Source organism: Cyprinus carpio, chromosome B3 (genome assembly GCF_018340385.1).
Source record: "Cyprinus carpio isolate SPL01 chromosome B3, ASM1834038v1, whole genome shotgun sequence".
NCBI classification, from domain to species: domain Eukaryota; kingdom Metazoa; phylum Chordata; class Actinopteri; order Cypriniformes; family Cyprinidae; genus Cyprinus; species Cyprinus carpio.
The window spans coordinates 29,344,064-29,370,677 of NC_056599.1; the positions used below are offsets into that span (position 1 = coordinate 29,344,064).

Sequence of the window (26,614 nt, forward strand, 5' to 3'; positions counted from 1 at the left end):
TTGTTCAGAGTCATCTGACACATGTTTTCACCAAGTTTCGTAAAGTTTTGAGTTTTCATTTAGATTTTATAGGCTTTTGGGTATTTTGGCCACGCCCCTTTTCAAAATTAAGCTGTTATAGCTAACCAAAGTACAAAATTAAATTTTTTTTTTGATAATTATTGATCTAGAGAGTCCCGAGAATCGTTCTGTAGTGGTTTGATCGAGATTAAGAGAAAAATCTAGGACTAGTTTGCAAAAGTAAGTTTTTAACTTATTTGTGAATATTTAATGAACGATTTGATTGACAGCATTAGGCCCAGAGGCAAAGTTGTTCATAATGAGGAGATCTATTTTAAGATATGAAGATCTAGTGTTTGTGTGAATATATGAACATGTTCTACAATTTGAGGTCATTTTCTGTAGAAATCTTGTGTTTTTTGATGCCCTCTTAACTGTTATAGCGCCACCTATGGTCCGATCTCCATGAATCTTTGTATGCTTGTTAAAAGTCATCTGATACATGTTTCCACCAAGTTTCATAAAGTTTTGAGTTTTCATTTAGGTTTTTATAGGCTATTGGGTATGTTTGGCCACGCCCCTTTTAAAAATGACCCAGTTATAGCTAACCAAAGGACAAAATTAAATTTTTTTTTGATAATTATTGATCTAGAGAGTCCACAGAATATTACTGCAGTAGTTTGGTTCCGATCGGGCGAAAAACCTAGGACTAGTTCGCAAAAGTATGTTTTTAACATAATTATGAATAATTAATGAACGATTTGACTGACAGTAATGGTTCTTGAGGCAAAGTTGTGCATTATGAGGAGATCTTTCAAATGATATCCATATTGTATGGATATGTGAAACACCTAGTGATCACAGAGCCAAAAAACTCGTTAGCGCCAACTAGTGGCCGATTTCTTTCAAAATTCTTACAGACCTTTCGGGCCATGAGACGAACATCCCCACCAAGTTTCGTTCCGATCAACCTCCGTTAACCTTGTCTAATAGTTGCTTAAATTTCATTGGCCAATGGCGGCCCATGTTTTTTGAGATACGCGAATGTCCTCATAGACAATATTGCCCCTTCAGACAAAGAAACTGCATACCAATTTTCAAGTCGATCGGACCAACCGTTGCCTAGTTATAGCTATTTATGTGTTTTTTTCTGTCTTATAGCGCCCCCAAGTGGCAGAGGTGCGCAATTTTTTTTTTATTTGACCAAAGATTGAGCTTATACAAGTGTGTACCGAGTTTGATGAAGATATCTCATTCCATTCAGGAGTTATAGCTAAAATAACATTTGGCTAACGTTAGCATAGATGCTTTTTGGCGTCCTGTTTCGCGTAAGAATCAAAATTTCAACTTTTTTTTGATAATTATTGATAATGAGTGTCCAGAGAATATTTCTGCAGTGGTTTGGTTCTGATCGGGTGAAAAACCTAGGACTAGTTCGCAAAAGTAGGTTTCAGATATAACTCAATTTTGCGGAAAAACCGTGCGTCGCAGAGCAAAAATTTCGGACTCCACTTTTGTTCGGACTGACCCAAGGATTACAACAATGTAAAGTTTTTGAGTCTACGTCAAACGGTTTACGACTGCGGGCCAAAAATGTCTGAAATTTTTGTATTTTGCACTGTAGCGCCCCCGTTAGGCCAATTAGGCCGGTTCTTTGCGCCTGAGTAGCGAGCAAGACTACTACCTTTTGACCAAGTTTCAGCTCTCTAGGCCTTACAGTTTGGGCTGCACGTTCAGTTTTAAGGCGGAAGAATAATAATAATAATAATAATCATAATAATAAAAATCCTAACAATTACAATAGGGTTTCAGCACTGCGTGCTTGAACCCCTAAATATATAAAATAAATAAAATAAAATATATATAATATAATGTAATATAATATATAATATACATAATATACAAGTTTCTGTGTTATTTTGTGTGAATAAAGCCTATTTATTTGTTAATTGTTAGTTGTTGTTTATTATTATTTATTATTATTTTATTATTATTACAGGTGGTCTAATACATTTTTTAATCAGTGTGTGATCATACACACACACATCATACACACACACATATTTTATATATATATATGTATATATTTATTTGTGTATGTATTCATACACATTCATTCTTTTAAAATTTTATGTTGCTTTTCTGTTGTATTAATTTTTTTTAATTATTTTAATATTTTCACTCCATATACCATATTGACAAAGCAAAACCAGAAGTCACAACTTCTTAAATTTCTTATAAATATATATATTGCATAAGTATTCATACCCAGTGATGGCTTCTGCAAATTCTCTCGGGGGTGGGGTATGTTTGCAGTATTAATGAGGATAGGTCACCCATTCAACTGATAAATTAACAGCTAGTTAAAAATGTAAAGGAAACTGAACTATAATAGTATTAATTAAAAATAATCTGACTCTAACAATCAATCTCTTTCTCTCCTTATGTTTCGATATGCGTATTAACACAATTCGGCAGCAAATGAAGACTGAAGCCAGGATGTGGTTTTCCAAAAAACATCTGACTTCAAAATCAGTTTAATAAAAAATAATTGAAGTCACATAAATCACTATTTACACAACTCACTCATATTACACTGCTCATTTACAACCTAAATGTTACTTATATTATTACACAGCTCATTTTTATTACACTGCTCAATTATATCACATTACTCACTTATATCACATTATATTACATTGCTCCCTTACATTACAATGCTTACTTACATTACTCACTTCATCTGCGCTGAGTTAACGTTCGCCATGATGTCGATCAAGTTCAACTGACACCTGATTTCGAGTTGACTTAGCTGTCCCCGTCTCTCTGTTTTTTTCCCCATCGTTTTTCATATTTGATAAAGATATTAAAGCAGTTTTTCATTTTTTATAGTTGTTAAAATTCAAAATAGTTTTTAAATATTGTTGGATGCCACTGTTCCTACCAATCCTTGGAAAAGTTAAGGTTACGCATGATGACGAAAGCACATTAGTGCGAGCCCTCCCAGAACTCATTGAGATTGCATTGCAGTACCTGCAGTTCGAAAAAAATGATTTTTGAATGAAAGTCGATGAGAGCACTCAGGGCGATTCTGAGTCTGACAGAAATCACCCAAAAAGGGGCGGTACTACAAGAAACGCGACTCAACGCTGATTGGACTATTTAGAGGCAGAACAAACAGTCTATAATAGTGAAAGCTAGCGTAACACTGTGGTTGTATGTGAAAGAAAAAAAATCCCTTACTTTCGTGCTTTGGTGTGTCGCCCAATCGCCCTAATGGAGAAACTTGGTGTTTTGTTGCCCTTGACTAAATATTTTGCTAAAGCACCTTTACAGTCTAAAATCTTTTTTGTTTGATGTGACAAGCTTTGATCATCATCATTTTGCAATTATCTGCCATTCTTCTCCTCACCTCTTAAGGATTATGAATACTTTCTATATAAAGTATATATATATATATATATATATATATATTGTAATATAAATATTACTTAGTGCTGTCAAACGATTAATCGCAATTAATCGAATCCAAAATAAAAGTTTTTGTTTACATAATGTGTGTATGTACTGTTTATATTTATTATGTTTATATAAATACACACACATACAGTATATATTTTACATACATTATATATAAATATTTAATACATAAATATAACATTTTTCTGAAATATATGCATGTGTGTATTTATATATACATAAATATACACAGTACACACTCATATATTATGTAAACAAAAACTTATTTTGGATGCGATTAATCGTTTGACAGCACTAATATATATACAGGTGCTGGTCATATAATTAGAATATCATCAAAAAGTTGATTTATTTCACTAATTCCATTCAAAAAGTGAAACTTGTATATTATATTCATTCATTACACACAGACTGATATATTTCAAATGTTTATTTCTTTTAATTTTGATGATTTATAACTGACAACTAAGGAAAATCCCAAATTCAGTATCTCAGAAAATTAGAATATTACTTAAGACCAAGACAAAGAAAGGATTTTTAGAAATCTTGGCCAACTGAAAAGTATGAACATGAAAAGTATGAGCATGTACAGCACTCAATACTTAGTTGGGGCTCCTTTTGCCTGAATTACTGCAGCAATGCGGCGTGGCATGGGGTCGATCAGTCTGTGGCACTGCTCAGGTGTTATGAGAGCCCAGGTTGCTCTGATAGTGGCCTTCAGCTCTTCTGCATTCTTGGGTCTGGCATATCGCATCTTCCTCTTCACAAGGTCAGGCGAGTTTGCTGGCCAATTAAGAACAGGGATACCATGGTCCTTACCAAGGAAATGCAAAATTTATTTTAATCAGAGAACATAAGTTTAGACCACTCAGCAGTCCTTTTTGTCTTTAGCCCAGGCGAGACGCTTCTGATGCTGTCTGTTGTTCAAGAGTGGCTTGACACAAGGAATGCGACAGCTGAAACCCATGTCTTGCATACGTCTGTGTGTAGTGGTTCTTGAAGCACTGACTCCAGCTGCAGTCCACTCTTTGTGAATCTCCCCCACATTTTTGAATGGGGTTTTGTTTCACAATCCTCTCCAGGGTGCGGTTATCCCTATTGCTTGTACACTTTTTTCTACCACATCTTTTCCTTCCCTTCGCCTCTCTATTAATGTGCTCGGACACAGAGCTCTGTGAACAGCCAGCCTCTTTTGAAATGACCTTTTGTGTCTTGCCCTCCTTGTGCAAGGTGTCAATGGTCGTCTTTTGAACAACTGTCAAGTCAGCAGTCTTCCCCATGATTGTGTAGCCTACAGAACTAGACTGAGAGACCATTTAAAGGCCTTTGCAGGTGTTTTTAGTTAATTAGTTGATTAGAGTGTGGCACCAGGTGTCTTCAATATTGAACCTTTTCACAATATTCTAATTTTCTGAGATACTGAATTTGGGATTTTCCTTAGTTGTCAGTTATAATCATCAAAATTAAAAGAAATAAATATATATATATACACACACACACAAACATATATACATATAGTAGTCAACATTAGAATTGGATCAAAAAAGTACATCAAAGTTGTGCTAAGACAAGAATGCATTTTGGTTTTAGCTTTTAGGACAACTTTGATGAAAGGTTTTGATCCACTTCAAATGCTGACTAGTGTATATGTGTGTGTATATTAGGGTAAAACAGGAAACAAATAGACCCTATTTAATAGCACTCAATTTTTTTTTTCATCGTGGACCACACAGTCCATCACAGTCTTCAAAAGAATGTGTAATACCTAGCAACGGGGTCAGCCCCGCCTTCTCATTAAGATGAAAGTTTTTGTTTTCTCTCAGTTGCTCTCAGATTGGTCCTGAATCACTCTTAAGATAATAATTAAGATAAATTTTTTAAGCTAAATTAGGAGCTCTCTGAGAGGATTCTTAGAAGCTTTAAGAATACAACCTTTTTGAGAATCCAGAAAATTAAATAACAATAATAATAAATACATTTATATAATAAATAACGTTTACTTTTTTAGATCTTGTGGTCCCACTGATTTATAGAGAATCATGAGAAATGAAAGAATAGGATTATAATCTTCAAGCCTACCTAAGTGGTCTGTTTTGTGGCCGTGCCAGTGCTCTGGATCAAGGATAAATGCTGGTAGAGGATGAGCATTTGAGTCTTTAACCACACAACTGGGGGCCCTTTAATAGCAGACACATACAGTACAAGATTTGTAATAGACAGTTATGTAATATACTAAAAAGATGCAGTTTTTCTATGTGTTCAAGACACACCTGGGAAGATGTTTGCACGCAGAGAGTGGCCCATCATATTAAGCTCTGCAGTCTGTGCCTCTATCGGAGTAGCGAGGAGCACAAAGCGTAAGAACCTGCGGGTAGTGCACTCTGCACACCTGACATGCACATAAATACACATTTGTGTGATGATATGAGTTGCATAGTAGTCCTCACGCAACAGCATTTCAACTTAGTGATTAGTTTTGAACATTGGATTACAAACAAGTTACCTGACTGCCGCTCTCCTTCCTCTTCTCTGATTTGCTGATGGTGGTCATCCTCTAATTTTTCTATCAGTAAGTACAATTTATCAGCTTGGTAACTAAAGTTAAAGCAAATGATACAGACAAATGATGCAGATTTAAATTTCCAAGTAGGCTGGAATAAAACAGTTTGATTACATACATAGCACTTTAGTAATTTGATAAAACTGCTGATGCTTCATGAAAATATGCCAGTTTTGGTTTGCCTGCTGTTATGAGTCCTTAAGAACTTCAGCCAATGATATCAAATAGTGACTGGACACACTTCCTGAAACCAAAGAGAATCAAGCTGAATTAGACTAACTAATGGATAGTTAAAGTAAGAGGAAGTCTGTACCTACCTACCGACCGGCAGTTGGGGATGTTTTGTTTGGTGTGGGTGAAACTCTCCCTGCGATATTAATAAATAATTGACTTCTACAGAGTATCAGTTGTTACAAATTGTGACCGCATAATAAACATCACACAAACATGGCAAAGCATCATAACGACAGCCAAAAATAAAAAACCACAAGATGATACAGGTGAAAAAGGAAACTGTTATAAACATACTAGATAAACAACAACAACTCGTTTATTTTCAAACCCATTACATATATTATGGCAACTTATTTTAATTAGTATAATGAAACGGTAAAAAAGTTAATAAAAGTAAATAATTTGATATATTTATACTTGTGTATATATATATATATATATATTGTTTTTTTTTTTATATATATATATATATAGTATAATATATATGTACACAGAAACCTTTACCATCTCTGCTCTGTGTAAAAGTTGTTTCTTAGCGACTGATCACCAACCATTTTCCTCATTAGAAAAAAAAAAAAAAACCTGAACAAAACACTATATAATCACAAAATCACTATATAAAACACTGGTCAGTGATCAGCAGCCAACATTAACTTGTTTTCATCTTAGAATTGTTTTGCACCCATTCTCATTCAGTTCTCTGCTGAAGCCAGCTTGAACAAATCTTTATTTCAACTCTCTACTGCAGTTTGGGGGTTTTCTTTGAGTGGTGAAGGATTCTGGTGCATCAGAATGGCATCTGTGCAGAATTTCTTTCTAAGACTGTGCACGTGCCACTCTATGTAGGAGCGAATCTCTTAGCTTGTGCCCTCACACGCTTTTCATAGTCCATCCTGTTTTGACTGCGAGAGAGAGATAAGATCAATTTTGTAGGCATGGTATCAGATGAAATAGTAATCACGTGCTTTTCTTTGTCCATCCTGTTTTGACTGCGAGAGAGAGATAAGATCAATTTTGTTAAAATCATATATAAAGCGTGCAGGTGTATTTAGGCACTACCAGTGCCGGCCTCTGCCTGCGCTGGGTCCTGAATGTTGGGCTCATTCAGGAGCTCCTGGACGCCCAACAATATCTACAGCCACAACAACATATCGAGATACAAAAGCTTACTGCTTAAAAGGTTTGTTCAAGTGTCTAACCTTATGAGCAACTGTGATCTTTATTGTTAATATCATAATGGATAAATTGCACACATTCAAAGGTTTGTGGTCAGGAAGTTGTTTTTAGAAAATTAGTACTTTTATTCAGCAAGGATCCATTGAAATGATCAAAAGTGAAAGTAAAGAAGACATTTATAATGTAAAAATTAAAATCAGCTGATCTTTTGAACGTCATGTTTATCAAAGAACCCTGAAAAATATAAATCACGATTTACGCAAAAATATTGGGCAGCACAACTGTTTTCAGCATTGATAATAAAAATAAATGTTTCTGAAGCAGCAAGTCAGGATGCTGAAAATTCAGTTCTGCCATCACAGGAATAAATTACATTTTAAAATACATTCAAGTAGAAAACTGTTATTTTAAATTGTTATAATATTTCACAGTATTACTGTTTTCACCATATTTTTGATCAAATAAATGCAGGCTTGGTGAACACCAAAAACATTTTCAAACATCTTTCTGATTGCAAACTTTTGAACAGTACACACGTTTGTGTTTTTGCATACTTGTTTGATGGTGATGGCTGGTCTCCAATCCTTCTCCTCCTCCAGTATGGACAGACACACTGTACCTGAAGGATAGACGTTTGGATGGAAGATTGGAGGCTCAAACTTGCCTGAGAAGAAAATGAACAAGTCAAACATACTGTTCAGCTTTACCACAGTTATCTCTCAGTTTTTCAGTGTCTATACGCACCAGTGAAGAGCTATACAGGAAATACATGTGGAAGTGTAGTGGCAGTGACCAGCATAAGCACTACATAAGGTTTAACCATTTTTCATAGAATAGAAAACTCACACTTGGGTGGTGAAGACGGGTAATCATCCTTAAAGAGCATTCTCAGTTTGTACAGTCCTCCCTCCCAAAGAGTCTACAGGATGCAGAAAACACAGATCCAGATGTTAAAATTATTCAGTTCACAGTTCAAATATATGATATGCGTCTATCAACTAATCCAAGAGAGCATGGATTTCCATTTGTCCACATGCATGTTAGATGGAGATGTTATATCAAAACATAAAATGCATAATTTATGCTAAAAAACGGATAATAAAAGTAAAATAAGTGAAAAGATTACAAGCGTGATAAAAGTATGAGAGTATGCAAGTATAAATGTTAAGCATAAAAAAATACCCTAAACAAACATACAGACTGAGACATTGTTTAGAGCTCTGTGTAACTTGATCTAAAACATAATTTAAAGATGGGTGCAACATTGCTCAGAAGGATACTAACCCCCTTTTTTCCAGGTATTGCACATTCCCAGTTCATGAGATTCATGGTGCCATCTGGGTTTTTGGTTGGTACTGCCACAAAACCCTACAGAGAAACAACCACAATACCATAGCTCAAAATAGTCATTGTATTCGGAATTAGTTTGCAAGTCTACGCTCAAACATTTGAGTGATGTGTATTTGTGCGTCCCTTACAAACGGATGATCTTTCCTCCAGTCTTTGCGCTCCTGTGACAGTCTACTCAAAGCGATTCCAGACATGACTCAACAGCGCCGCCTGCGGACAGAAAACACATATACACCGTCAACAGTATCGCTGGTGCGTCCGTAAAGACGCAAATAAACATTATAACAGGGCTCGTATGAATATAACGTTATTAGACAGAACGCATAAAGAGTAAGGTGAACGCCTTTTAGAGTTCTCAGCGCTTACGTACATCACCCCAACATTAGCATCAAATGTCACTAGTTGTCAATTGCATTCGCTGTCTTACCTTAAATAAATGTTTAAAATGCCTTTCCAGACGATCCAAAACTGTTTCAGTGGAAAAAAAACCGACCTCTGGGATAAAAACGGGAAACGTTTAAAAGGAGCCAAACGTGCGAGGAAAAAACCTCGCGACACAACCTAGCGTTTGATTATAAAAGCTTTTATTCGGAATCCAAGTGAATGTGCACAGCTGGTCGTATAATAGGTTTAAAATTACATCCAGATTTTATCTAAAACGTCGGGGAAATAGACAAACAACGGTTATCCATGAAGGAGGTGAGACGGGGAGTAGCGTTTGTTTGTTATTATTCTCAGGACCATCAGGCAATATCAGAGTCGACTATAGGCGTCCATCAAAGGCGTACATTTTCAGAGTGTAAATTGAGATTATTTAATAGTGAGGGCAATATGAAAATGCCCCCTCATGGGTGTAGTGCTTTTTTTTTTTAAACACTAGCAGACAACACACGAGCCGTCTGAATTTACAGTATTTTGTATTTATTAGTACATCTGATTTATAAATTGGTAAAACAAAATATCTTGTAACTCTCTTCCTAGATTTATATAACTCTTATTTAAACCAGAAAAGGGGCTTTAATGCATATGCAATAGACTGTATAAGGCATTAGTAGTAGAATAGTGCAGTACTTAAAGGCCATCTTATGCAATAATTTTGGTTACAATGGAAACTCTTGTGATTATATTAGTCATCCGTTCTTTATTCCAATGGAACGGTGTAGTAAGGGTCTAAGAAACCATTCATCATGGCTGTTTTCCTTTTCCCTCAGAGATCACATGTTCAGCTGCAGCTTTAGTGAACCACTCGACCCACGCCCCGTCGTACAGACAGACCCCCGGGTGGCCACACAGGTGAGCAGCGAGGGCGATGTGACAGGCTGTCACGCCTGAGCCACAGGTGACCCAGAAGGGCTTCTCCATGTCGACTCCAGCCTGCAGGAAGAGCTTCTTGAGTTCCTCCACGGGAAGTTCTAGACCTGATGTCGAGTCCAGGAAGCTAGGAAAGGGCATGTTGATCGATCCAGGAATATGACCAGGCTCAATGTCTAAGAGAAAGAAAAACAGCTAAAGGCCCTTTTGCATTTTTTTTGTCTTACCGTGAGGCACATAAAATCTTCAGTGTGTGTTATATTCTATAAGAGTAATTCACTGATAACTTATAAATCTTTATGAATGTGGTCACAAAATGCATGTATAATAATGATAAAAAAGTATGTTGAAATGGCACTGTGTAACGTTACCATCTGTTGTATTACTGCAGAGAATTAAAAGGCTATCAGTGAAAATGACTGAATGCACAAAGTGCAAAGTCTTTGCAAAAGAGTAAATGGATAGATACGTTCCCAGACCTAATCTACCTTAGTAATCATAACTAGTAGGCAATATTACACTGTTTTACAGAGAATATGTGTAAAGGTATGACAACATACTTTCCCTCGGCTCTGGTTCGACCCCACGAAATCTTCCTTTGGCTCTGGCGTCAACTACTTGAAAAGCGTTGGTTTTAATATTGTTCAAAACGTCTTCGTAAGTTTTGACCCAGGACTTGTTAAAGGACGCCTTGAACTCGGCACGCTGTGGTTTACTATATTGCTCGGTAACTGCATGACCCTCCTTTAACCAGTTCTTAAATCCACCGTCCAGAACCGACACCGAGCTGTGCCCGAAGACCCTAAACATCCACCACACCCGAGGAGCAGCGAACGAGCCGAAGTCGCTGGCATCGTAAACGACGACATGAGTGTTGTTACCTATTCCCAGATTACCCACATAGTGTGCGAACTCGCCCTCGGTAGGCAGCATGTGATCAAACTTGGAGCTTTTGTCACAACACTCGTCGATGTCGAAAAACGAGGCTCCGGGAATGTGAGTTTTTTCAAACTCGGCCCTGGGATTGCGTTTCAATTTCGGTAGATACCAAGATGCATCTAATATCCGCAGATTTGGTCCCACTCGGTTGCTTTTGACAGCGTCCGCGAGCCATCGCGCCGCTACGAGAGCTCGAGCTTGAGCAGCCATGTCTCTCACTCGCTCGCTCAGCGTTAGTCGTTGTTGCAAATACCGGGCAACGAAGCAAGAGCTCACATATTACGTTGGTGTGATATTTTGTGCACTGGGAAAGGGGAAATATCAATAATAATTTCTGGCCTGCTTAAATTAAGATTTACAATCATTGTTTGTGTTTTAGATACAGCATACAGCAATGCCAATATATTGTACAGAAATCATGTTTTGTACCGCAAGGGGGTATAGCTCAGTGGTAGAGCATTTGACTGCAGATCAAGAGGTCCCCGGTTCAAATCCGGGTGCCCCCTGGTGATACAATCGCTTTTTTCTTTTCTGTTTTGTCTTTTAGGATTTATCTTGGTAAAACAATGTGAATTCCATGGCTTTGCAACAGTATTTCTATTGTATTTTGATACCAGTGAAGGTATTTTTGATGTCTTATAGATTGCAATGCTATTTAGTAAAGAAGAAGCACTTATGATATGCTTGCATAGGCATAGGGGAAAGGTTTGTAAGCATTTTTTGACCGATACATAAATGAATAGATGTGACTTTTTACTCTAATCCAACATAAATTTCCTTATTTCCTAAACAGTATAGAAATGCATAAGACATACATGAGAAAAAAAATAAGCACAATGTACTTGCTCTGTTCATATTGTATTGCAAAAGACTTGTGCTGCTGTTGATGTGGGATACAGGTAAGGTTAGGGACAGGTTTGGTGGTGTGGTGTAGCTGAGTGGGTTAAGGTGTATGGGATGGGTCAACAGTATAATTATACATATAATTACAGAAATTAATTATACAGGTATTCTTTTTAAATATAAGTACATGTAAAACCATGTATGTACACAATAAGTGCGTTGTAACACATTATTAATTTAGATGCAAGTAAATAAGGCCATCTAATATAAAGTGAGACCGAAATTTTTGCTTTGTTGGTTATACACTGCCCCTGTGTGACTTGTATAAGTTGGAGAACGAGGCACTGTTTTCTTTATCTGAGTGTTGTTGTCAATTTGTGAGACTTTTTTAGTAGGTTGTCACAAGGTTTGCAGCTCTGTGGGAGTAAGTGTTGGTTATGAGAATAAAATTACATAGTCTGTAATAAAGGTTTTAGCACAGCTCTAATCCTGTTTTAGCCTGAATAGTTAATGTGACAGAAGGGAATATCTGTTGCCCATTGATCTTGATCACTATCTGTTTAGAGGTTTTCATTCTGTTATGGTGTCAGCATAAATAAACATCTATTTGATTACTATTGTGTTTAATGTGCTCTCTTGTTCACCAGTTGAAAGATAAAATATTTGCATTTAAAATATTTGACCAGCTGCTTGACAAGAATTGAGTTTATCACATATTTTGTAAGGCCATGACAAGCTTCTTCATGGGAACATTGAGTTTAATGAGTTCAGAGTTTAATGCTAAAAACAATCAAAAGACACAAAGGGTAATTCATCAGGTTTTTATTATTATACTTTGAAATAATGATATAAAAGTGTTTTGTAATCAATTTATAAATCAGCAAGCCAGTTTGTAATGTATTCATATGATATTTTAAGAAAGTGTTGAACAAAACAAGGAAAGAGAAAAAGAATCGCAGCATTTGTATAAATCAAACTGTCAACCAAGCCCAGCTCAAAAACATAAAATGTTCTGTTCTCATAAAATCAAACATTTAGCAGTCTTAAATGTAATGTAGTTACAGCATAACTTCAATTTCAAATTTCATATCCTTATTTTTGCTATAATCCTTGAGAGTATATTTGCCATTTATTCTATGCTTTATATATCAAGCTATAACCCTACTACTGTCAATATAATTACTGAGTATCCTGTGTTTGTAGAAAATTCTTGCACAAGATATAACAATTGAGGACAAGTATATACCATTTAAGGCATGAACTTTTTGGCTTTCATTCTGGGTATGATTTGCATATCCCTGACATCATTGTGCTGCAGAAGCCAGCATAGGTATCTCTCTGTGCCCATACCCCATCCGCTTGTAAGAAGAGGGATGACTTGGCGCATGTTGATGTACCATTTGTATGAGTCCTCTGGTACAGCATGGTGCTGTAAGGCCTCTCGTACCATTTCAGGTGTAGAATGACGTTCCCCAAGCCCTACTGTCTCCCCTAATCCCAAGAGAAGGTCAGCTGCCTTGGCTTTGCTCCTGCCTGAGCCTTCAACATATGCTTGGTAGAAGGGCACTCCAAGATGGTCCATTTCTGTCAGCCAAACAGCACCTCCATACTTTTCAATTAGAACTCTTTCTCCCTTTCGAGTTAGCTTCCTGCCAAACTGCGGTTGTCCCTCCTGAACCCATTCAAGGCAATCAGAGGAAGGCATAATGTGAATGGCTTGATCCAAGGTTATTCTTGGAAGGGGTTTTTCTAAGTTCTTCAGTAGTTCTTGGGCATGAGATAGTGTGCCAGCTGTGTTTAAGATAATGCTGGAATGTTGCTTTAGCATTGCCTGAGTCAAATGGGCAACATAGCCTTCAGCTATACTAATGGCAATGTTCATGTCGCCCAGGAGCTCACATTCCACATGGTAGAACTGGTTGAGATGTGTAGCATCAGGATCTTCCCCTCTGAAACTAGGTGACACGTAGTAAGCCCCAGGAAGACCTTCGTGAAACCTCATAAAGTACTCTAAAACAAACTGCATAGAGTCCGCAAGATATACATCTTGGCCCAGCATGTTGACAAACACAGGCTCAGAATCGGACCCCAGACCCATTGGAGAGGAGATTGTGTCAGTTGTGATAGGTGTCAGTGCATAAGCATACTTGCATTTGTTGTTGAAGTACTCTACTGTGCTATGAAACAGGGTGTTTTGGATTTGAAATAGATCGCGATACCATTTGCTCCTAATGGCTGATGCAGCATGAGTCTGGGGGTCTTTCCAGGACTGAGGGGGAGTAGTCTTTGTGATCTTGGTGTGGATCTCTGTAAAGTCCTCTTTGCTAGCTGGGGGGCCATCTGCCGATGTTACATATCCTGCATAAGTTGGGCAGAACTGAGAAGCCACGGCTGGGGGTTTAAAGGCATTAGGCTGAGGAACTAATGGGATCAGTTTGGCATGGGCATAATCAATTTCAAAGCCTTCAAATATGAGAGCTACACCATGGGCATTCAATCCTTTTTTCAAAAGGTGAGCAACCTTTCGTGTGGCCACAATTAGGGCTGTATAGTTACTCTCGTTCAGATGGAAGATGTCACTGGTAAGAGGTTCTCTTGGCACTAGAACTGTAAAGCCTGGTGTATTTGGAAAAGGAGTAAGGAAGGCTACATGTTCTTTGTCTTCCCAGACACGCCACTGTTGCTCTTCACCACGGATAATGCGGGGGAAAAGGCCACCATCAGAGGGATCCCCATGGAAGTCAAAGCAAGAAGGGGCATTGGGTGTTGGGAGTTGAGAGCGAATCTTTGCCTGCACCTGGTCAAGATGTATATCTTCACATCTTGGACCACTTTTGGAGCTACAGTATCCAGGGTCATAAGGATTGAACTCCATTTCTTCAGCAAGCTGAGGCTTCCAGTTTGGTTCTAAACCATGGAGAGGCAAGACTTTGATGTAAGCTGGCTTGTCGAATTCTGGCATGGACACAAGGGCACAGCGATGCACACCAAGTTTCTCGCAAAGTAGATTGGCAACAGTCCGTGCCCCCTGCATCATTGCCACAAAGTCAGATAACACTAACTGAAAGATGCTTCTAGGTCCATTAATGGTTTTTCGAGTGAGAATAGTGGCTCCTGGGGTCAAAGGATTAGGCTGTAGGTGAGCTACCAATTCATTAGTCTCCCAAATCACATTCGAAAACTCCTTCATAGGTCTCAAAACTTCAGTTCGAGGAATGCCGTTGACCATTGAACCAACAAACATGACCCCAGCATTGGTTTCAATAACGGCTTCACCTTGATGGTCCACAGCAATAATTCCTGCACACTTTTCCTCCAGATCATTATGGATAACTTCCCGACAAGCCTGTCTGAGACTGTAACCTTTAGGTTGTATAAGCTGGCTACTTTGTGAGCAACTGATTGGCGTAAGAAAGCATCACCATCACCAGAGCATGTCACGGCCAGTTTCTCATCAGCATATATTCCTGCCCCCACTATAGCAGTGTCACCAACTCTGCCTTTCCACTTGCCAACTAAACCTCCGGTAGATGTGGCTGCTGCTAACTTGCCTAAATTATCCAGTGCAACTGCACCTACGGTCTGAGGATGGTTATTCTTGCCATCACCTGACTTCATAAGCAACTCCTTGTATCTTGTGTCAGTGTCAAAGTACTCTGATTTCAGTGTAGTTTCCTTTTCTCTGAGACTGTCTAGAAATTCTTCTGCACCTTCTCCAATCAGTAATGAGTGCACACTTTTTTCCATTACACATCGGGCTGCTTTTATTGGGTTTTTCACTCTTCGCAGACAAGCCACAGATCCAGAGTTCTTTCCATGTCCATCCACAATTGTGGCTTCCATTTCATGCTCCCCATCTCTGTTATATACTGATCCCTTGCCAGCATTAAACAAGAAACAGTCCTCCAATGCAGCTACACTTCTTTGTACTGCATCCAGACTACTACCTCCCTGAAAAAGAACTTGTGCTCCAAGAGTTAGAGCTGTTTGAAGGGCAAATTCGATGGTTCCAATCACCTTTTCATTCAACATCATTTCCTCTCCTGCCCCGCCATGAATCACTAAAGTGAAATCTGGCTTCATGATTTTGCTGTCTCCTTTTTGCTCTACAGCTTTGACTGCATCATCTGCTGAAGATCCATTTACTAGTTTTTCTTCATTGTCTTGCAGGAGACATTCAATGGCCCCCATCTGCCCAGCAATGGCATACCTTAGTGCCAGAAGCATTACTAGTTTTAGATTGAGCTCAAATTTTTCTTTGAGATTTCCCAGGATGTTGGTGAACGTACCCTTCCCATTCAGCACTAGACGTACTTTGTCCTTCCTGCCTAGATACATGACTGCCAGTTGGTCTGTAGCATACACGTTACCTACAGCACACTCAACTCCCTCCATCAGATCTGATCCAGTCAAATAAATTGAAGGGCATCCAAAAGGGACAAGAAAGTTTTTGAGTGGGTTATCTTGATACATAGATTTGCGTAGAGCTGCCAGATGAGGCCCCACACCATGGCCAAGTTTTGTGGCTTTAATGAGGTTTTTGTGCTCTAAAAAGGCAAGGTGAAAGAGCCTGAAAAGCTCATTTGTGTACCGGGGAACCTTGTCTGGGCCAATGCAGGATGCCAGTGCTGTAACAAGTTGGTGAGATTTCACAGTTGTGGAGTATGTGGGATCACAGCGGCCATGTTTGAAGTGACGCATGTGAGTAGGTGTCACCATGATAAGGCTAGTAGCTGCATCCCCAAGTGTTTGCCTCAAGGATAGCTGCAAAGTGAAATTAATCCATGCATCATATAAACCTCTGTGGCCCCGTAAGGTGGTGAAGGCATCTGGGTAAGATGAAACTTCAAAAGTCATGACAGACTGGCTATCTTGTTGAAGGCTAGAAAGAGACCAATTCGGCATTGTTATGCCATCCAGTGGCATTCTCAGAGGTTTAGGATGAAGGGAACCATTGTTTGAGGGTGGAGCTAAACCATTGGTTTGGGTTTTTATCATTTCTATGTTTTCTGATTCTGAGAGCTGCCACAGGCGTTCAATGACAAGTCCAGCTACCATTCCATCCAGGGCACTATGCTCGAACAACATGCCTGCTTGGCCATCTTTAAAAACCACCAAGTTCACCACCTGTTGATGAAGATGGTAAATAGTCATGCCATTCTGCCATTCATATCTAAACATTACAGACAGTTTAGTTTGATTTAGCATTAATAATAAATGCATGTTAAAGAAATCATCACAGTTTGTGCATAATTCAGAACCGAATATAGTTTTTGAATTTCAATGGAATTTTTGTTTGCAAACATGTTGCAAAATGTATATGTAAAACTGAAAACTATTTTGAAATGCAAAGTAATTCATTTGATTTTTTTTTTTTAAAAGTCAAAAAAAAAAAAAAGCTTTGCAGTTTGATGATTTATAGGCTTGAATTCTTCAATTCTGAATCTTGCAAAACTCTGACTAGCATGGGAACGTAAGCGTCCTGCAACACAGTACTAATTATAAAGTGGTAATTATAAGCATCCTAATTTGTTTTAATACCTTATCATAGTATCTCAAAAACCTCCCATCTTTCTCTCCTAGCCGGACAGCATTGAGCATATTTGCAAGATCAGCCGGTGCTGGGTTGTCTTCCAGGGAAACAGCCAGAATGGCCCTCTCCATCATTTCAAGAGAAACCGCTGCTTCTCCCCCTGCATTTAAGATTTCCATTCTCACAGAATGCCAGGCTTGGCGATGAAGAGAAGACAGACCACAAATAGTGGATGGGTCTTGTTCAGGGGCTGCTGCTGGGTGACTCATTGCATGCACCAGTTGGGCATAGATGTCATTGAGAGATAAAGGAGAAATAGATTCTCCTGAACTTGGTTGCCATAAAATTTTAATCGGAAATATACCCCCTCGACAGGTCAATATGGCATGAAGGCTGTCTTGGTATGTCTGGAACAATAAGGCCAAGAAAGTATGTCATTAAGATTGAGTCAGCATTTCTAAAAGTTACTTTGCTAAAGAATCTTAAAATTGAAAGTTTATTATAATTAAAGATAATTGAACCAAAGCTTTACCTTAAGCTCATCCTGGCTCTTGCCTGGTAGGCGACTAGCAGCAAAAACCTGTGACTGTTGTGTTCGCTCAGTTGGTATATCCCCTTCTACCAGCCGTGGTTCACTGTACAGCTTAGCAGCTGCCCAAAGCAGGGCTGTAGCTCGCTCTATCTGTGCAAACTCCCCCTTCAGCTTAGAGGAGGGCAGGACAGAAGGAACAGCAGTGGAATTGGGCAGGGGATCATAGCAGGAGAGCAGCTGCTTTTTAAATTCCTCGGTCACCCAGTTCTCACGTCCAGAGACGCATTTCTTCAGCTGTTCTTGAACTTCCTGGAGTGCATCTTTCTGCTGAAGAAGGGCAGTTTCATAGCGTTGGTATTGGTCAGGATTTAAGGTGAGCTGAAGCACGCGGCTAGCCTCCTGGAGCGTAACATCCAGTTCTGGAATAGGATAATCAGGTAGTGGCATCCTGTAGAGTAGAGGATGAAACATAAAACTTTAGACCACATAATGCAGTTGTGTCATCTGATTTAAATTTAAGTCCATGTTTGAATGATTACACATAGTGCGCTTTCTCAGGGTACATGTGACACGTGACTTATTTTTGTCATATGTAATTCAATAATTTCATTACGTGGCTCAATAAAGTGGCTTATGTCCAGCACAAAAGTCTCAGTGTGGCTTGGAAATGTAGTTTGACTCTACAAGCATGTTTCAAAGGCATACAAATAGAATCTAAGGATCAGCATTTTTAACATACACAATGATTTGACAACCTTTACACATTCCAAAGGTGCACATATTTAAAATGATTCAAAATTACTTATGGCCATAATGAGTATAGCATGCTGTGTGTATAGCCAGTTGTCATGGGAATATGTCTCATGTCCCTAGTTGTATAATTAGATTTTGCCTGATTTAATCACTCTGTGTCTCATTGTGTAATTATTGTAAAGCTGTCTTTTTTTTTCTTTTTCATTTATGCTCCCTGGTGACACGGAAGTTTACTGTAGGTGACCTTGATCATGTGATGTCATTGATTACTACTGAATTCATTCACATTAAATAGGACCAACACCCAAGTAAGTACAATTACAAGTAAATTCATTATTATTAGACACATTTATCTTTGCCTAACACAATATTCTTATAATAGTAATTGCCTGCAAAATATTGCATTATCCAGCTTAAAACAGCTTAAACCAGTTTGACCATGCTATGGGACCAACTTAAATCAGCTAAGACCAACAAACCATCTTTCTTGTTTGGTTAAAGATATATTTTCTAGCAAAGAACTTTTACGTACAGATTTGACATTCTAATGCATGAATTAAATTTTTCAGTATTTATAAAAAACATTTTCAATCACAAATGAAGACAGCATATTTGTATACATTTTTGAATGCATGTATTTTTATTTTGTTAAATATTTTGTGGCTGTACTAAATAAATAAATAAATCCCACTGATCTTGAAAAAAAATAAGTTCATTGTAAGAACATTGCAAGTAAATTACAAGGAGGATGTAATGCAAATGTAATTGCAGATATATTTTAGGAAACATTTAAAGAAATAAAGTAAATTTTATATAATTTTTATTATATTATTATTTTTTAATTTAGAACTACAAACCAATGCACATAGCTAGTGGGTTAAAGTTGGGTTTGCACTCATTCTTTACACTTACTTTTTTATTACTTGATTTTAATCCCACACAATTTTCTCGTGTATGCAAAATGTGATTTCTTATATTTTTTTATTTTCAGTGTAAAATGATTTAAGGTTTGTCAACAAACTTGCATAATTTAATGTCAGAGCAGAATCATTCAGTAAAAAGCAATATAGAAACATTCAACTCACCTCAGGGCAGTAAAGACTCCCAAAGTATATGTCGACTTGTCAATGCAATGAGAGCTAGAGTGCAACAAGCTTTTGTTGCAGTGAACAAGCAAGAAGAGGGCTGTAATCTGAACCTAGTGATTCCAATTAAGGAATTCAATTTCCTGTCTCCCAATAGAAGTGGACAGTAAAACAGGACAGATTGTCACACTGACATTCCTTTCCTTAATATGCAGTAAAAGATGTCAGTCTCATTTATATTTTCGATAACTGTACACCATTTTTGATACTACAGTTTTATTCTGAACAGCTTCTTATTATAGAGCCATGTCTATATAAATTGAGCTTTCTAGATTGGCTGTGTGCAAGCTGCATTTGGTCCTTATTATTGTGCACTAATAACATGTTTAACAATGTGTGTTTAATAATGGCTTGTTTTCTCATTCAGAAATAGAAACAGTGAGATTATAACCTAGTGTCCCACAAATATCCTGTCCTTTCTGCATTCCCCTTCTTCATTCAGAATGACATGCATGTGAATTATTTCCTTTTATGGTGAATTTAGGCTTGAAGCTAAATTAGTTCAGTATTGCTTTATAAACTCATTCATCAGTTTTAGGATGTCATAGTATGACACTAATATAATCTGGACATTTGGGTTACTTGTGCTCCCAGTAATCAGGTTTCCGACATTGAAGTGTCATTATCTCACTAAAAGACATCAGATGGTGGAAGAAGGATGAAGAGTTCCGTAGCAGACATGGAAACCTAAAAATGTCATGTGATGTACTGTGTGGTGATGAATTTTGTCATGTATGAGTGTCTGTTGTTAGCTGAACAATGAATGTACTGAGCAAGTGAGTTTGTATCTCTCACGTGACGAAGGTGCTTTTTGTTATCAGACATCCAGATTATGAACAATGTTTAACTGTGACTTATTCAGGCTGACCACATGTCCTCATCATGCATCTATGTGTGTGTGCTTGTGTTTGTTTATATCAGTAATTGCTATTTTCATAACAGAGGTTTATAGTTTATAGTTTAAAGTACATAAAATGCATTTTGAAAGTATTCTAAAAAAATATAAAAAATACACTTGTGATAACTAGATAAACAGCTCTTGGTTTTTGGTCACAGTCCTAGTAACAAACTACTTACAAAAAAAACAAAACAAAAAAAAACACATTTTCATTAACTCCGGGAGTAAAGTACTAGTCTAGACTTACATCTTCTCCCGGAGCGCCATTAGACCCGCACTGAAGACTGATCCCCCTCCACCCTTGACAAGCTTCTGTCTATTTCAAACATGAGTTAAAGTTTTTTTTTTTTTTTTCTCGGCTCCGAATATGAGTTTATGAAGTAAGTATATGAGACCTCAGAGGTTACAAGCTTCTGTCTATTTCAAACGTGAGTTAAAGTGTTTTTGTTTGTTTTTTTTTATCGGCTCCGAATATGAGTTTATGAAGTAAGTATATGACACCTCAGAGGTTACGATTATTGGTATATTTACACAGTTAAAGAAGGTCATTGGAGATGAGGCTAGCTAATGGTAGCATGCAAATAACTGCAGCTCTGTTTATGAACGTCTCATTTTCATACTTCACATTCACCTGAACTGATTCCCGTAGATAGTAGTGATTAATGTACCAATATATATTTTTGTTTTTGTTTACCTGATAATACTAAATATTAGGTGTGGAACAGGCTGTCAATCTGTCGCAGTGGTTTATAAAGTAAAGTCGTTCACTCTTCTATTTTGTTTCTTCAGTTATCATCAAGTAAGGCATTTTTGTTAATGACGTAAAATTCCCAACGTTAATAATGTAATTACAGGGTCACATGACTGAGAATGTGTTCAAGAAGTCGCACGTGCATCCATTGGGCTTGTTTTATGTGTTTGTTTTGAAAGGCGTTGTTTGGTGTGTCCTTTTATCTTACACCGTTAAACCTATGATTATTCAGGTAGGGTAAGGATAGTCAAATCAAGCCTAAGTAGGGCTTGATACCATGAAGTAGGGATATTATTGTGATATAATTCTTCTCAATAAATCAATAACAAGAGTAAAATGTTCGATATAATGTTTATGCGCCGCAAGCAGAATGAAACAGCACCATATAGTTAACTTTTTACCATGGTATTGAGGTGCTATTTTTGTGGTTTTAACTGTGGTTATCATGCCCTAAATGTATGCTACTATGGAAGAACAATGGCTAATTTTAATAAAACTCAAAACAGTCAGAATGATTACATTTCACCATATAAAAATGAGGTTGTTACCATTTTTACAGATGTTACTATTTTTGATAATGAACATAAATGTACATCTGCATCCTAACTCCTAACTACTACTGTCAAATCAAGCTACTGTCAAATGTGCATTTCTAAGAGACTACAGAATATCACTTATTAGAACATGCAGAAACTAAGAAATACATTTTTCTGTTATTTATTTTGTTTAGGAAAAATGACTGGAAAAGTGTAAAGAATTCAAAACCGTGCTGTGTTTGTCATGTTCTGACCATAAAGAGTAGTTTAAAACCACAATTAGCTGTTTGGTTTCTACAACTTTTGCTTAGGAGCAAAGATGTGCCTAAAGATTTAAAATTGATTGTGATAATTATCAGCATCAACTGATATGAAAAATCTTATTTTGATAATGTATATTTTTCCCTCTAAATATCCTTTATTTTCTGCCTCTATCCAACATTTATTTTTTTACCCCATAACCTTCAGGTTTCCTTGGAGCTTATAAAAACACCATGTAGGTTACAACCAAAGCCGTTATTCCTTTTGTTTCCATCAATGCATTTATACCTAGTATTATTGCTCCTATAATTAACTGACAAGCCATGCAATATTGTGTTCATTATCGGCGATGTATCATCTGCGATTATGAATGTGATATTACGTAGCTTGTCAGTGAACTATGGCTCTGTGTAGTAAATGCTGCTCCATCTGAAAGCATGTGATGGAGATTTACTACTAATCACAGAACCGGATTTACTGATGAGATGTGCATGATAATTGCATTCTTTTCTGGGCATTCCTCATTTTTTTGTTTTTGCTGTTGTAATTATTCAGTTATTTGGTATAAGGTCTTTTTCTGACCAGAATAGGTGCCAGGTTTTATTATGACTTTTGCTGTTCTGTTTGTCTTACTGTGCCAGTTTGGCCATGGAAACGGATCTTTCCCTTTCACAGGGGTTTCATACATTGTATATGTATTTTTTGTAAAGTATTTCTGGCATTCTCCTTTTGAAGTTTAGTTACAGGTTTCTTTCTTATTCCAGTTTCTGTAGCAGTTACGTTTACTTGTGTTTGGTCAGTTTTGTATTCTCTATTATGTGGCCTAATGGTTAGAGAATTGGACTTGAAACCAGAAGGTTGCAGGTTCGAGTCTCGGTGCTGGCAGGAGTTGTAGGTGGGAGGGAGTGAATGAACAGCGCTCTCTTCCACTCTCAAAACCCATGGCTGAAGTGCCCTTGAGCAAGGCACTGAACCCCCAGTTGCTCCCCGGGTGCTGGATGTATAGCTGCCCACTTCTCCGGGTGTGTGTTCACAGTGTGTTCACTTCTCACTGCTGTGTGTGTGCACTTGGATGGGTTAAATGCAGAGCACCAATTTTGAGTATGGGTTACCATACTTGACAAATGTCACGACTTTCACTTCACTTTCAAATTCATGAATACCTTGACTATCAGGGTCAGTCTGTGTGCTTGTAGATCTTCTGTCTCACCTTCCATAACAAGTTTTTATGTGTAGACTTTGCACCTTTCTCTTTCTGAGGGCTTGCCCTCTTCCAGAAGTCTATAGGCAAACATCGCACCCTGCCAACCTTTTTTGTTATTCTGTTTAGCCATCATTCTTCATCAATTTGCAAATTCCAAACTAGCATCTAATATTTCCATTTTCCTTGTCACTTTCACCTTGCCTGGGAAATTCAACTCTTTCTTGGTAACATATTTGTTCTCCATCACCATTTCCATTACCACTAGGCTAATAAAATTGTTTTATGACCTCTGTAAGCTCTCCTGTGTGCTGTCTTCTCATGTTTGGTTCTGCAAACAGCCTCATTCGTGATTCTATTTTTCTCACGAAATGAGCCTTTCACACATCGGCCAGGTATGAGTCATTATCCGCATTATTCTTTTATCATTATTCTTTTGTTTTTATTCATCCATTATTAGCCTTTGTTCTGGTATTTCAATCCCAGTATACATTTACCCAACTATTATCAAAAGTCTTACTATAAAAATACAACAAAACATTTTCTTACGACCTTACATGAATTATTATGACAAAAACCGCATTTGAAGTGCGAATGTGTCACTGTGGCGTGACAAAGGCTGACAAATTTCGCCCTTCAAATGCGCCCTTCATTTCCCATGAAAATGAAGTGTACATCGTATAGACACTTCGCACCCTACTATATCCCAGAATCACGTGCGCGCATATGACGACGGTGTTTATATTCAAAGAACATGGCAGGTGAGAGTTCTGTGGAGGAATTCACATTGAAATGTAAGTATTGTGTTTTCATTTACTCAAATACCTAGCAGCGTGTTAAAAGCCAGTTTTTTTTAACATAAAGCCCACAAACAATTAGACAGAAACTATATGAGGCAATACTTTCTCTTTGTTGTGTTTCTGTAGTGCAGTCATGCAAGAGATGTCTACAAATGTTTTAACCAAATTTAAGCACTTCATTATTTTGTATGCATGTTCTGCTGTCATATTTTCTAATGTTAAGATTGCAAACCGGTCTTTATATTTTCCATAAGTGTTTCCATTTTCTCTTGTTTTAGTACTATTCTGGCGAAAGTAAGCCTACTGATGAAAGACTTAATACAAAGTTAATAGACACATTTTTGCTGAAATTCATTGTACTGTTGTTGTTAACAGGCATGGTTTATTTGCTAAGTGTTCTGGGACAGGTGAGGGAATGAGTGGAAGCTGGTGGAGCTGCTCAGGGAGGACATCAAACTCCAGAGAGAGAGAGAGAGAGAAGAGCGCAAGTCTTCTCTGCTTGAGAGAATGCTTAACAAATACATTCATTAGCCTAGAGAAAACAGTGGGAAAAAATGGGTACATTACAGTTTTTCAATATCTTTTTTAAATGTCATGTTGTCAATGAAACAACTTAATTTCTGCAGTTTATTTTTGTGATGCAAGTTAAAAATGAAATGTTATTAATTTTTTCTGTGTAATTTATTTGTAAATAAGCCTGAGTACTTTTTGTATATTTTGTATTTTTGTTTTGCATAGTCACATGTGTAAATAAAAGAGAAGTACTTATGTACATCGTTAATTTTTTTAATGCAGCTTATAATTTTTTCACGAAACATTCTTTTATATGTTTATTTTTTTGTCCTGTAAATATTTTTTACACATTAAAATAAATTGTTCTATACATAACTGAAAGTACTTTTTACACCTATTTACAACATAGCTTAGGTTTAACATCAGAAAAATAACATCGGTTTTGAGCCCAGCCCTGCCTCCATGTGTTCTGGGGTCTTCAGGAGGTAAATCTCTTGGTTAATGACCAGCAATGACTCGGTGGACAGTATGGTGACAGTGGAACGAGGCACATGTCAAACACTCTGGAGTCCACTCTGTATGTTGTACCACTGGCAGACAGAAGAGAAACACCAGGGTCTGGATTGTGGTACCCATCACTGTTGGTGTTCACTTCTCAGAAGATCCAGCAGCACAGTCAGGGCCTCCCTGCTCAGAACAAAACCATTAAAAACCTGTCCAGCACTGGCACATTCAGCTTTATCCTGCAGTACAGGGGTCTGGTCTGATTTAGGGAAAGAAGGAAAAGAGAAATTGTTTAGAGCTATGACAATGTAATTAGTAGAAGAAATATTAAGATACTTTAGTAAACTACTTTTAGTAACTACTATTACCACATTGGGGAAAAACTACTAGTCATATTTAAAACCTTCGCTAAAGGAATAGTTCACCCAAAAATGAAAATTACAAACCTGGAACAACTTAAGGGTGAGTAAATGATTACAGAATTTTCATTTTTGGCTGAACTATCCTTTAAGTAAAAGTATTATCTTGCATACTCTAATACACTTAAGGTTTTAAAGGTAAAAGTAAAGGTATACAGTATTGTTCTGAAAAAGAATTCGTCAAGATGGTTATTCATTAATATTACTGCTGCACTACTGTGTATGTTGCAGATTACTTCTAAATATATTCAAGGTTATTAAATTTAAAGATGCCTAGTAAATATACTGTTTTAATCTACAACAATGCATCATGTTGTAAAAGACCATATTTTTGTAGTACTGCTGTCCTGTGAGAAAAAAAAAACAAAAAAAGTAGAACTTTATATTTGTACGAGTATACTTAACGAATGTTATTTTGAATTATAACGAATTATTTTGAAAATGAAAGTAACAACATTTATTGTCAAAATATTAATAAATTATTGCTAACTATATGAAAGACTGCATCTGAAGGACTCGGACCAGTCAAACAGAGCACTGTTCAGCTGTCACAGCTGCCGCTGGACATTAAGCTGTACTACAGGTGCTGGTCATATAATTAGAATATCATCAAAAAGTTTATTTATTTCACTAATTCCATTCAAAAAGTGAAACTTGTATATTATATTCATTCATTACACACAGAGTATTTCAGATCTTAGAATATTTCAAATATTTATTTCTTTTAATTGTTGATGATTATAACTGACAACTAAGGAAAATCCCAAATTCAGTATCTCAGAAAAATAGGAATATCACTTAAGCCTGCATCTCAGAAGATTAGGATATTAATTAATGAAGAAGTGTAGGAGTGGCATGGATTCGGTAATTTTGTG

The 26,614-nt window shown here is 37.2% G+C and overlaps 4 protein-coding genes, 1 non-coding gene and 1 pseudogene across 10 annotated transcripts in view; 2 read left to right on the forward strand and 4 right to left on the reverse strand.

The window, feature by feature from the left end:
- Positions 1–6,689, reverse strand: part of LOC109073843 (interleukin-2 receptor subunit beta-like) — a 46,487-nt gene extending 39,798 nt beyond the window's left edge. Inside the window, exons 1-5 of one of the 6 annotated variants that reach the window (XM_042720641.1) lie at positions 6,358–6,689; positions 6,159–6,284; positions 5,984–6,075; positions 5,751–5,869; positions 5,560–5,657 (exon numbers count right to left, since the gene is read on the reverse strand). The gene's annotated coding sequence lies outside the window, so the exon portion shown is untranslated. Of the gene's footprint in view, positions 1–5,559; positions 5,658–5,750; positions 5,870–5,983 lie in introns of all 6 variants that reach the window. The other 5 variants (XM_042720642.1, XM_042720638.1, XM_042720640.1 and 2 more) reach the window with 5 other exon arrangements.
- Positions 6,690–6,746: 57 nt separating this feature from the next.
- LOC109067620 lies at positions 6,747–9,552 on the reverse strand (annotated as a pseudogene).
- A 148-nt stretch (positions 9,553–9,700) lies between these two features.
- LOC122136580 (3-mercaptopyruvate sulfurtransferase-like) lies at positions 9,701–11,311 on the reverse strand. The gene is made up of 2 exons (XM_042720646.1): positions 10,672–11,311; positions 9,701–10,287 (listed from the first exon to the last, which is right to left on the reverse strand). The coding sequence occupies exons 1-2, from the start codon at positions 11,258–11,260 to the stop codon at positions 9,986–9,988; spliced, it is 891 nt and encodes a 296-aa protein (XP_042576580.1). The 5' UTR covers positions 11,261–11,311; the 3' UTR covers positions 9,701–9,985.
- Positions 11,312–11,484: 173 nt separating this feature from the next.
- Positions 11,485–11,556, forward strand: trnac-gca. Its single transcript has one exon. It is a non-coding gene; the product is annotated as a tRNA-Cys (tRNA).
- Positions 11,557–12,712: 1,156 nt separating this feature from the next.
- LOC109058492 lies at positions 12,713–23,762 on the reverse strand. Its single transcript, XM_042721401.1, is given in 6 exon segments — positions 12,713–15,262; positions 15,265–17,020; positions 17,435–17,833; positions 17,959–18,406; positions 19,797–19,909; positions 23,703–23,762. Coding segments are annotated over 6 exon segments (4,896 nt in total). The 3' UTR covers positions 12,713–13,142.
- The window catches only part of LOC109058512 (mitochondrial dynamics protein MID51), a 50,182-nt gene continuing 44,792 nt past the window's right edge, over positions 21,225–26,614 (forward strand). Inside the window, exon 1 of the mRNA XM_042720647.1 lies at positions 21,225–21,240. The gene's annotated coding sequence lies outside the window, so the exon portion shown is untranslated. The remainder of the gene's footprint in view (positions 21,241–26,614) is intronic.

Coding starts and splice junctions, on each gene's coding strand:
- LOC122136580 (XM_042720646.1), bottom strand. CDS start 11,260: ATGGCTGCTCAAGCTCGAGCTCTCGTAGCGGCGCGATGGCTCGCGGAC. Junction 10,288..10,671: donor CGAACCAGAGCCGAGGGAAA/GTATGTTGTCAT, acceptor TCTTTCTCTTAG/ACATTGAGCCTGGTCATATT.